This window comes from Microcebus murinus, chromosome 12, assembly GCF_040939455.1.
Source record: "Microcebus murinus isolate Inina chromosome 12, M.murinus_Inina_mat1.0, whole genome shotgun sequence".
Lineage (NCBI taxonomy): Eukaryota > Metazoa > Chordata > Mammalia > Primates > Cheirogaleidae > Microcebus > Microcebus murinus.
Window position 1 is genome coordinate 26,521,057 of NC_134115.1, and position 12,578 is coordinate 26,533,634.

General features: G+C 41.2%; 2 protein-coding genes across 5 annotated transcripts in view; one reads left to right on the forward strand and one right to left on the reverse strand.

The window, feature by feature from the left end:
• The window catches only part of C12H9orf85 (chromosome 12 C9orf85 homolog), an 80,984-nt gene extending 72,614 nt beyond the window's left edge, over window positions 1-8,370 (reverse strand). Inside the window, exon 1 of one of the 4 annotated variants that reach the window (XM_076008635.1) lies at window positions 8,023-8,370. In XM_076008635.1, coding sequence (XP_075864750.1) covers window positions 8,023-8,124 — 102 coding nt within the window. In that variant the 5' untranslated portion in view covers window positions 8,125-8,370. The remainder of the gene's footprint in view (window positions 1-8,022) is intronic. The other 3 variants (XM_012770902.3, XM_076008633.1, XM_076008634.1) reach the window with 3 other exon arrangements.
• A 276-nt stretch (window positions 8,371-8,646) lies between these two features.
• Window positions 8,647-12,578, forward strand: part of ABHD17B (abhydrolase domain containing 17B, depalmitoylase) — a 44,702-nt gene continuing 40,770 nt past the window's right edge. Inside the window, exon 1 of the mRNA XM_076008631.1 lies at window positions 8,647-9,229. The gene's annotated coding sequence lies outside the window, so the exon portion shown is untranslated. The remainder of the gene's footprint in view (window positions 9,230-12,578) is intronic.

A 12,578-nucleotide genomic window follows, 5' to 3' on the forward strand; every position in this document is an offset into this window, starting at 1 on the left:
GACAGTGAGTTGCACATATCAGACAAGTTCAGAAAAGGAATGTTTATCTAATTCATTCAATACATTTAAGTACTACTTGGCCAGGAGTGATAAAAAAAATCTAAGAAAGGAATCTTAGGCACTTTAGCTATTCTTTTATTTCCTTCTGATTTCATTTCTTCCTTTCACAAGTCAATGGGTGAGAAAAAGGACAACAACAATTGAGAATGAAGTGAGCTGGCAGCAGGGGTGTTTTGAGGACAAGGAGGATTCACCGTACATGACCTCACAATAACACTTCTGCAGGTGTGGAGAGTCCTAAGGCTTAAAATAGCAAATGCCTGCAACTCTCAACCCTGAGTTCTTTGTCCAACTGTGTCATTCCCTACTACTGTATTTCTCTAAAAGGAGAATGGCCCATTTGGGGGAGAATTCATGTAAATTATGACCTCTCATGTGAAAGGATTTACTTGGATGAAGAATTCTGGGAATATTTTTATTCCCAGAATAAAAGTACAGTATTTAACTTTATGTAAAAACAAATGTTGACAATATGATTATAACATTTCATAATTAATCCAATAATATAGTACTATTCCCTAACACAATAGATCAAATCAAGACAAATGAATTTCAGTTGTCATTCTTTATACAAAAAACAAAATGTCTAAAATATATGATGAATGCAGAAAAACAACTGTATTACAGCACACTTCAATATTAAGAAATATGCAGAATTGCTTTATTGGCTCCAAGTGGAAGCAACTTGGGAATCTAAGTACATGGAATATCCCCAAGCATGGATGCAATTACTTTGTGTGAAAGGAAGGAGAGAAAATAAAAGGTAAGTAATAGAATAAAATATAATACTTCAAAACACTGAAAAGACACAAGGTAAAAGAGTTTCACTAGCACTATGACTTTTGTTAGATATAATATTCTTATGTATATCATCATGCCCAGTACACCACAAATTAAGTCACTTTGTCTTTTGACACAATATGTTGAATTTAAAACAAACCGATGGCAGGAGGTGAGGGATACATTTAACATAAAGACATTTAATAGACAGTACCAAGAAACATATCAAAGAACATTTCCCAATTTGGAAAAAGATCAAAGGGAGCCATCTCTGTAACACTAAAATGATCTCTATGTAGAATGCCAGAAATGGTCACATCAAAACTTCAGTGGATGGCCGGGCGCAGTGGCTCACACCTGTAATCCTAGCACTCTGGGAAGTTGAGGCAGGTGGATCACTCAAGGTCAGGAGTTCGAAACCAGCCTGAGCAAGAGCAAGACCCAGTCTCTACTAAAAATAGAAAGAAATTAATTGGCCAACTAAAAATACATAGAAAAAATTAGCTGGGCATGGTGGCATATGCCTGTAGTCGGGAGGCTGAGGCAGGAGGATTGCTTGAGCCCAGGAGTTTGAGGTTGCTATGAGCTAGGCTTGATGCCACAGCACTCACTCTAGCCAGGGCAACAGAGTGAGACTTTGTCTCAAAAGAAAAAAAAACAAAAAAACTTCAGTGGATTCTATATCTGGCCAACTGCTTTGCTCAGTGGCTACCTGCTGAATGGCAATCCCTTATTTACAGACACCCATTGATTGAGAAATAATATTTATTCCCATGACTGGGACTTCATCATTCACACTGAAATTACTACAGCATGGATTACATAAACCAATCTGGGACTATTCCCTAAAGCTCAGCCTCTCTGGGCTGGGGAAAAAAGGGTAAAGATCCTATAACATCTGATTCCAAGTTACCTGGATGAAATGAGCCTCATAAAAAGTACAGTGAGGTTTTGCCACAGTAAAGTTTATTGATTCATTTTACAGTGTCCAACTAAATTAGGATTATGATTTCACCCTTAAGTGGAACTGGGGAAAAAAATCAGTATCCATGCTGTGTAACTTACACATAAAATAGACTTTATAATGATCATCTGTATTCCTCTTACAGTGAGAAATATGCTCAAGTGTCATAACTAAAGTTTCTAAATAAAGGCTTGCCAAAAGGGAAAAGAGGCCAGATGCAGTGGCTAATGTCTGTAATCATAGCACCTTGGGAGGCCAAGGTGGGAGAATCTCTTGAGTTCAGGAGTTCAAGACCAGCCTAAGCAGGAATGAGACACCATCTTCACTAAAAATAGAAAAAAATCAGCCCAGCATGGTGGTGCACACCTGTAGCCCCAGCTACTCTGGAGGCAGAGGCAAGAGGATCCCATGAGCCCAAGAGTTTGAAGTTGCTGTGAACTAGGCTGATACCATTGAACTCTATCCAGAGCAACAAAGCATGGGGGGTGGTACAGGAGGAAAAGATTAAAAGACAATTATTAGCATTATTGTGACCTGTGGTTAACTAACATATTCAATATCTGTTAGAATGTCAACCTGTTTTTGTTTTATTTCTGGAGCATAAAATAGTTTTCTTCTAAAAAAGGACCGATATAGGTACAGAACTTTCCCAAAACAAAAAGCAAACAAACAAAAACAGAATTTCACAACATCTGAGTGGTTAATCAGTTCTTTTAATGCAATATTTATTTATTTGTTTGGTTGGTTTTTTGAAACAGAGTCTCATTTTGTTGCCTGGGCTAGAGTGCCCTGGTGTCAGCCTAGATCACAGCAACCTCAAATTCCTAGGCTCGAGTGATCCTCCTGCCTCAGCCTCCTGAGTAGCTGGGACTACAGGCATGTGCCACCATGCCTGGGTAATTTTTTCAACATATTTTTAGTTGGCCAATTAATTTCTTTCTATTTTTGGTAGAGATGGGGTCTCACTCTTGCTCAGGCTGGTTTTGAATTCCTGACCTTGAGCGATCCACCACCTTGGCCTCCCAGAGTGCTAGGATTACAGGCATGAGCCATCTGCCCGGCCAATATTTATTTTTAATTGAGGTAAAATTTACATTAATGTTATGGATAGGCCTTAAATGTGCATTTTAATAAGTTTGGATAAATGTCTGTACTCTCCTGATCTTCACCACGTCCATCACCCCAGAAAATTTCCTTGTGCTCCTACTAGCCAATTCCCCACCAGCCAAGGCAACCACAGTGCTGATTTTTACAGACGCAATCACACAATATGTTCTTTAGTATCTGACTTCTTTCCTACCACATAATGTTTTTGAGATTCACCCACATTTTTGCATGTTATCAATGATTTTTTTATTGAATCATTTTTTTAAACTGCGGAGTAGTATTCCACTGCATGCATCAGCCACAATCTGCTTATATATTTTCCTGGTGATTGTTATTCTAGTGTTTTCCCATTTTTGGCTACTGTGAATAAAAGTGCCTGTAAACACAGAATACTGTTCTGCTGGATAAATGCAATCATACCTAACCTTAAACTTAAGACAGCTTTCTGCCTAAATCAGGAGCTGTGAGACCAGACTGAAGTAGTATCTGCTTTCACATTACGTGAGCAAAAAGAGCTTCTGCTACAAAGACCCAGCTGATGATGGGAGACCCACCTCAACTGGCCCCTATCTGTGGCATATGACACTCCAGGGCATATGACACTCCATACCTGATGATGAGAGACTCTGGCTAGAACATTTCAAATAGGCAATGTTTAGGAGCAGTGGCAATAAAGCTCATTCATCTCTGTTCTGACTCTAATGTGGTGTCAGATTGCTTCTATTACACACAGAAATATGGTATTTTAAAAAATCACACATACTGTGTATGTGTGATTTTGATTTATTCATCCTTTAAGGTCTCCTCACATAGACCTCACCCAATCAATGAACAGCCACATGCCTGTTATGCAACTTTGGGCACATCATTCACCTCTATAGCCCTAATTTCCCCAATATGTAAAATAGAATAATTATAGCATCTATCTTATGGTAATTTTGAAGATCAAATTAAATCACCTATATCAAGTATACATAGTGCCTAACACATGTAAGTACCCAACTATTAGCTATAACAGGTTGAGTATCCCTAATCCAAAAATCCAAAACTTTTTGAACACCAATATGACACTCAAAGGAAATGCTCACGGGAAAATTTCAGATTTCAGATTAGGGATGCTGAACTGGTAAAATGTAAATATTCCAAAATCTAAAAAAATCTGAAATCTGAAACATTTCTGGTCCCAAGCATTTTGGATAAGTAATACTCAACCTGTATTAATAAAACTATTATTTCCAAAACTCTTTAGAAAGAGTATAGCCACAGACTTCCTTTTTCCATCTCCATATCAAGATGAAGACATTCCAAAAATGAGTGTGTTCCACAGTAAATTAGTTCAATAGGTATTATGTAAACCAGAAAGTTCCATAGCCAAGGAGGTTTTGGTTAAAAACTTTTTTAAACTGCAAAACACTGCTTTATGCCAATGTACACTACGACTCCTTCTAAAAGTGAGATCTGGTATACAGTATTTCCAAAGTGATTTGACCATGAAATTTACTCCTGCTCTATGAAAAAGATCATGTGACCCTGGGGGGTTCTAAGAAATACACTTTGAGAAAGGCCAGTAAAAACAAGCTGACTATACACACAAAAAAAGCATCCTCCTCAGGAGGATGACGTATGCTCTTTCCCATTTCATTTAGCTAAATGCTACCCATCCTTCAGATTTCAAGATAGCATTCCTTAACGCTCCAAATTAATCAAGACTTTCTGCCAGATACTCTCAGGGCTTCCTAGACTTTTTTTCATATCTCTTATTGCCACTGGTATTAAAATACTTAAAATATTATTTGATTAATGCCTGTCACTTCTCCCATCAAACTGTAAGCTTCAATTAAGGCTGTGAATGTATATTTTGCTTAACCCTAACCTTGAGTATCTAACAATGTTTGGTACTGATAATAGCTGTGGACTAAATATGTGAATACAAGAATTTCACGGCAGCCTTTTTGGTATAGTGAAAAACTGAAAACAATACAAATGTTTACTAACAGAGAAGTAATTAAATAAGTTATTCTACATTTATATACTATTATACAGCCATTAAAAAGAATGAGCTTAATCTCTATGTTTTGACACACCCACTTTACTGAATGAGAAGGAAAAAACGTATTTTATTACATACATACTGTACCTAGAAATAGATATCTAGAAACATATTCATCAAAGTGTTAACAATGACTACATTTGAACAGGACTAGGACTGGGAAAGGAGACTTTCACTTTTATATAGTACCGTATGCACTTCTCCATTGTTTTAATATTCTTCAACAAGAATTTCTTTTCTAATTAAGTTTTTTAGGCTTTGATCAACTGCAGGTCCACATATATTATCACATCCTTCATTCTTTTTTCTTTTTTTTTTGAGGTAGAGTCTCACTCTGTTGCCTGGGCTAGAGTGCCGTGGTGTCTGCCTAGCTCACGGCAAGCTCAAACTCCTGGGCTCAACAGATCCTACTGCCTCAGCCTCCCAAGTAGCTGGGACTACAGGTGTGCACCACCATGCCCGGCTAATTTTTTCTATATATATTATTAGTTGGCCAATTAATTTCTTTCTATTTTTAGTAGAGACAGGGTCTTGTTCTTGCTCAGGCTGGTTTGGAATTCCTAATCTTGAGTGATCCTCCCACCTCGGCCTCCCAGAGTGCTAGGATTACAGGTGTGAGCCACCACGCCTGCCATCATCCTTCATTCTTAGTTCACATTTGTATCCCTGTTTTAAAACTATTGTTGTTGGCCAGGCCCAGTGGCTCATGTACTTTAATATATTCTGGAAGAGGAGAGAAGCTTGTCTCGTGGCTTTCCAAATGGCCAAACTTGGAAGAAGCAGGTCAAAGTAACAAAGATGAGTTTCAGCTCAATATGAGGGAATTGTCTAACAATGAAGGAGGGCCCACTAGGATTTTGTTAACCTCCTCTTCACTGGAGTTATTTAACAGAGGCCCCTATTGATCCGCAATGCCCTCCAGTGACTTTTGGATTTTAGGAGGGATGGATGTGGGAATAGGTTTGAATCTTTTCTAATCATTTGGTGATAAAATGTTGATTCTGTCAAGGCAGCCTTGTTTCCCTTACTGGAAAAGCAGTGATGTGTAATAAGAACAATGGACTAAAAGAGTCATATTTTAGCCCTGGTTCTATAGCTTTTCCTTTGTGATGTCAGGCAACTTACCTACAGCTTTTAATCTACCATAGTGGGTTAATGCTATCTTTTCTCTTACTTTCCTTTCAGGATTGCTATAGGAATCATTACAAAAATAGTTTCCTGGCCGGGTGTGGTGGCTCACGCCTGTAATCCTAGCACTCTGGGAGTCCGAGGCAGCCGGATTGCTGGAAGACAGCTATCATTTGCATCCTTTTGAGAATGGGTGCTTTACCTAAATAAACTTCCCACAAAAACCATCTGTCATTATCCAACTTCTAACAGCAATGAAGTCCTAACAAACTGCTTGGCAGGGGAGAAAGGGAAACTATCATGCAAAACCCCTACCACATAATGAAGTACAAGTAGTTAACAGTTACTACCATTCTTTAAGGGGAGTTACAGAGAACCATGCATTTCTCATTACTCCTTTGTTAGATGCCACAGAATAAAAAAGCTTTCCTGTGTAAAGAATAGGCACAAAGATGGGGTCTAGAAAATGCACAATGAAATATACAAGTATAAGAAGTCTAGCAATAGCTGTACTGTAATTAAATACTTATTAAAACTGCTTTATGAAAACAATCAGAATTAAATGTTTGTCCAAAATCTTATGTCTTGCCCTTCAGCAACATTTATCACAATTTGTAATTATACCTTTCTGCTTATTTATTGCCCATATCATACAGAAAACCATAAGCTTCGGGAAGGTAGAGTCAACTATTCTGAACACAGGATACCTATGAGCATAAGATCTTGTACATGGAAGGTGCTTATTAAACATTTGTAAAGTAAGTGAATAAAGAGAGAGGAAAAGAAAAGAAAGCAGACCACCAGTTACCTTAAATAGACTATTTTGCTTTCTTCATCAATGCTGGGAAATTAATCCCTTGTTGAATACCTATTATGACCCAGACCTAAGGCTTAAAGAAATTAAATATTAAATAACTCAAGCGCCCCCCTAGTAAATTTGATGTTCCGTTTATCCGCTGTAATGCTAGCCCCCAAATATGCCCTTGTCCTCAATTATCTCCTCTCCATACAGCTATTGGGGCAGGGAGAGATATGCACAGCAAAATTAGTAGTTGCATACAACCGAAGTCCTCTGGCTAGCCATACAATTCTGAATTTTCCTCCAATTTACAGAAATCCTGCTGAAGAAGTAAATGATTTACAAATAGCAAAACAAACATTTTAAGAATGGAAAAGCATATACCCACTATTCAATTGGAACTAACCGATGAGCACACATGTGCACAGAGGGAAGAAAAACTCAGTGGAAATCAACCAGGGGAGAGGAGAAGAGGGACAAAAACCTACCTAATAAGTACAATGAACACTATCTGGGTGATGGGCACTTCTATAGCCAGGACTCAAGCATTACAAAATTGAAACCTAAAACATTTGTACGCCCTTAATATATTGAAACAAAAAAACCCCATTTTTACATTAATCAAATAATTTGATCTCCAAAACAATCTTACAAAAGAGATAAATTCCCATTATGTTGGTGAGGACACTGAGGCTACGAGAGCTTGATCATTCACAGTTTCTCTACAAACCTATGGCCTTAGGGTTTTCCAAAAAAATAATGGCTGCATAAACTTGGTGTAAAATTTGAAAGAGACACTCGTGTCATAATCCTCGTTTTCCTATTGCTAATACGTGACCCAGATGGGAGAGTTCAACGACTCAGTTTCCCCATTTGCACCTTAGGTTTGATGAGGGTTCCGTTCATTCTTTGGGTAATAGTGTGTTGACCATCAAATATATTTATGAGGAGACAACATATTGAGGTCAAAGAAAGTGCGTGGGAATAACATTTTAGAGAGTTGCACTGCAGCCAAGACTAACTCTGGGCTGCGGTCCACACTCGCCGTCGCCAGCTCCTCTCATTTCCTCTCTCCCCCCTCCAAAGAATCATTCCTTCCTAAAGTCAGAGACAGCGCAACAGGCAAGTTCCTACCTTGGTCTGAATACTCTTATCAAACTTGTCATTTTTGAAGCTAAACGTATTCTGGTGCTTCTGAGGCCTGGAACGAGCCACGTTGCCTTTCTGGGAACTCATAGCCGAAGCCACAGCCACCCCGTGCGGGGTACAGTGGAAACTACGCTAAGAAAAGCTACAAATTACCCCGAAACGTTGCCGTTCCTGTCAATGACCCGGAAGGAACTTATCCAGCCGGTCCGTCCCCGCCCCCGAGCAGCCCACGTGATTCCTCTGGGAGGTCAAAGGGCACCCTCCTGCCTTCCCTGCCCCTCGTCCAGGCTACTCCACGCGTCCCGGCCTCGACCCCTCCCCCTCCGCGCAGCCTCTTTCTCAAACCTGGCAAACAAGCCCCGCTTTCTTCGAAATGAGAAATCCCCCATTGGTCCGAACATGGCAGTCCGTCAAGGCGGAGGGGCGGGGAGCCTTTGCTCTTATTGGCTCGTCTTTTCCGCAATCCCCGCCTCCTGCCGAATCAGCTCAGCCTCTCCCGGAGCCCGGAGCGCTAGGGACTCTGCTGGGCGGCTTGTGGTTGGTGGAAATCCGCCGAGGCTGGGCTCCGTCCCTCCCCCCCCCCCGCCCGCTCGCAGGCTGGAGCCCGGGTCAGCGTTGGCACCTTCCTCCAGTCAGTGACCAACTCCTGGCATAGTGGGAAGTCGGCTCGCCCCCTCGGTTTCCCTCCGGTCTGCCTCCCGCTACGGGAGTGAATCCCGCGTCCGGCCGGCCGTGGAGAGGAGCAAAGAAAGAAGGAGGGTTAAAGAGAAGAAAGACTCGGCTGGGGCTGGGTGGTGTCTGCAGTGCCAGAAAGGGAGGTGGCGGCGGCGTCTGCTGCGACCACGGCCGCGCGGGACGTGAGGCCCGAGAGCACCCGACGGCGGCGGCAGCCGCTCCAGCGCCTTGTGCCGGGGCCGTTAGTCAGCAGAACGCGAGCTCGTGTGGAGGAGCAGGGCCGGCGCGAGGCGAGACTCGAGAGTGCGAGCCGGGCCCGCTGGGGCGCCGCCGTCCTTCTTCGCCCGGGCGCTGGGGACCGCAGCGCTCGTCCCCCTTCCCCGGCTGGGCCGGTCCGCAGGCGAGGAGAATCCGGCGGCGGGAGCGCGGGTCGCGCCTCGTGTAGGACAGCGCGCCGGCGGAGGCTTTCTCCAGACCCTTTCTGCTGGGCGCCTCGGGCTGGGCCACTCAGGTGCAGGTGCGTGGGGCCTCGCGGGCCGCGGCCGGGCCGGGGAAGGGGGCGCTAGGCCCCGAGCCGCAGCGCGGGAGGGAAGAGCCCCGGCCGGGCGGGGGGAGGGGAGCGGGAGGCGTCTTTGTTGTTGGTGACCGGGATCCCTGTCCGCGCGAAGGAGAGGCAGAGGACCCGCTTGCGATCGGGTCTGTGTATTTGAGAGGATTCTCTGGTGGTTCGGGGAAGGGGGAGTGGGGTCCCTGCGGCCCGTGAGGCTGCGGGAGTCTGGGGGCGGGGAGGGTCGGGCCGAGGGACACGCCGGAAAGGTATTTGGTCCTCCTCGAAGGGAAGGGTCCCCTTCATCTCCTTTGATTTTTCTCCCATTGGACGGAAGGGTGGGTGGTCAGGTTCTCATTCCCCTGTGGTTTACTGGGAGATTCACGATGTCTAAGAGCTTTTTCTCCTGAATGTCCTTATCTCTGCCAGCCTCGATTTTAGATTGAATCTTTACCGAGCTTGGTGATTTGTGCATTCCGGTCGGGCTGTCTTAGGCTTTTTCTTTAAATGATTGAACTTTAATCCTGTCTGTTTTCAATTCTACGGCAGGCTCATCAGGAATCTTTTTTGAATTGGAAAATTAGAAGTTCTCTTTGGAATTGTATGTAACCCCGAAACGAGAAAGTTGTGTCAAATTAGATTGTACTGTGTGGGGGCTTTCGTAAAGGAGAAAGACTGTTTAACCTTGGCTGCTGCTGCTTTTTTTTTTTTTCATTTTTAATGTTCAGATCTTTGCTCCGTGGTGAGAATTCTGCCAAGGCCAGAACAGTATTTTTTTTTTTTTTAGATGATGCTTTTAAGTCAGTGCGAGGTAGATTTGGTGAGCGAAAGAACGAATAACGGGATAGAGAAAGGGTGACCTTTAAATTTTGGCTGCTCACAAAAGGTGTTCCTATTTAATACATTTTGTAATATGTATAATGTTTGCGCCGTGAGATGATTTATTGATTTTTTTTAAGCCACCAATAAATAAAAAGAATGTTGGAGATCTTGTGTTAACATGTAAAACTACCTAATGAGTCTGAGTAGAAAGTCATGTTGTAATAACATTCATCTGATTACATTAACAGAGAAATTTACAATGGAATGAACTTTTCTCCATAAAGAGTTTCTCTTCATATGTTTATAGCATGAACTCAGTTGAGTGATATCTTTAATCATACCCAGTATTTTGAAAATTATCATGATGGCCAGTGTTCTAATTTGGTGCTGCCCAACTCCTTGCTTGTTGGTAAATTTTTACTTGGGGAGTAGGGGTAATGGCTTTAAAGAACACCAGAAGTGATCATTTTTTAACGTATATAAGATAGATCCTCTAACCTGTAACATAAAGGAATAAAAATAAAAAAGTTTCTATGCAATAATTGCTATATTGTATGAAATTCAAGAGGAAATAAATAGCACCTTCACCCATATTTTGACCTCTCTTTTCTCCTACTCTAGTATTAAGGTTAATTGGCAAGGATAGGATTAAATTTTTAGCAGGCTAGGCAGTTTTAATTTTGTCCCTTGGTATGCAGTACTCTAGTTGATTAGTGGCTTGTTTCCTTGAGTATCTTTGCCCATTTTAAAATGTTTATTAAATGACAGCTGACAAAGAATTTTCTATTTCCAGGGTTAAACAAAATCATCATAAAGCATGGTGGTAAAATAATATTTTTCATAGCTTAATGAACATAGAAAAACTAGGCAATTAGTGTCTGTTCCACGTTCTGGCACTGAATTGGTCTACAACTCCAGGCATACTATCCCACATCAGAGTCAGTTTCTCCCTCTGTAATATGGGGCTAATAAAATGTGCCACCTGCTCACTTTATAGAAAGGGCAGTGAACCATATAAACAACAGTTACTCTGGTTGTGTGACATTGATTTACTTAAATAAGAATCTTTAATGCAGTACTCTTATTTTGTTTTGGTATTTTGAATTTCAATTCTTTGAATAATTAGCATAAAGAACAGGGAGAATACCTGTTCCTATGCCATGATTTAGGAATTGATAAAATTTCTTCCATTTTAAGTTTGATGTTATATCTTTAGAATCAGTGATGACAAGAAAATAGTTTATGGAATTGCTTGGTTTATTTACCCGTAGATCTTATTTCTAATCTATTCAAGGTTTTGCTCTTAATTCTCAAATTTACTCTTACCTTTCCTACCCTGTTAAAAATCTCTCACATACATTACCCCATTTGCCTGCCAAATCCAGCCTTGCGAGTTGGAGAGGATAAGTGATTTTATGGCTTTTTGTGTGTGTGTGTGTGACAGCAGAGTCTCACTCTGTTTATTGCCTGGGCTAGAGTGCCGTGGTGTCAGCTTAGCTCACAGCAACCTCAAACTCCTGGGCTCAAGCCATCCTCCTGCCTCAGCCTCCTGAGTAGCTGGGACTACAGGCATGTGCCACCATGCCCGGCTGATTTTTTTCTATATATTTTTAGTTGTCCAGATAATTTTTCTATTTTTAGTGGAGATGGGGTCTCGCTCTTGCTCAGGCTGGTTTCAAACTCCTGACCTTGAACTATCTTCCCGCCTTGGCCTCCCACAGTGCTAGGATTACAGGAGAGAGCCACCACGTCCAGCCGATTTTATGGCATTTTTACACATGAAATAAATAAAGCTCAGAGAAGTTAATTATTTGAGTTGCCTGAAGCTAAACAATTAATAAGAAGCAGAAGTGAGGCTTGAACTTGGATCTTCTGATTTCTATCTAGTCCTGAATCTTTTGCTTTGAAGTAGTGTTTCAAACACCTGTCTATGCCCAACAGTTGTGTCAGTCCTGGTGAAATGAGAAATAATACGGCAATATAAATATTGGCAACATACAGTATATAATGAATATCCACATACCTACCTATCACCCAGTTGAAGAAATAAAACAACAAATCACAATGAAGTTTCCTTTAACTTGTACCCCTCTTAAATCCTGTTTTCTAGGTTCCCCATTCCCAATGAGTAACCCAAATTGGCATGCATCTTCCTGTATCCATGTGTTCATACTTAACTACATACCTTTATATCCATGAATGTTATATAATTTTGTTGTGATTGTTTTAATGCTATTTAAATATGTTCATATCTTTCTGTAGCTTGCTTTCCTCATTCAACTTGACCAAGATTTATCTATGTTTATTTAGATAGTTGTAGTTTATTTTTGCTGCTGTATGGTATGTGCCCCATTGTGTAACTGTATCACATTTCTGTTAATGGTCATTTTAGTTGTTTCAATTATTTGCTATTAAATGGTGCTATAAGGAATTTTCTTGTATATGTTACTAAAATGTAAGAATTTATAACAAAATAATATGTATTTCACTGTTTAGA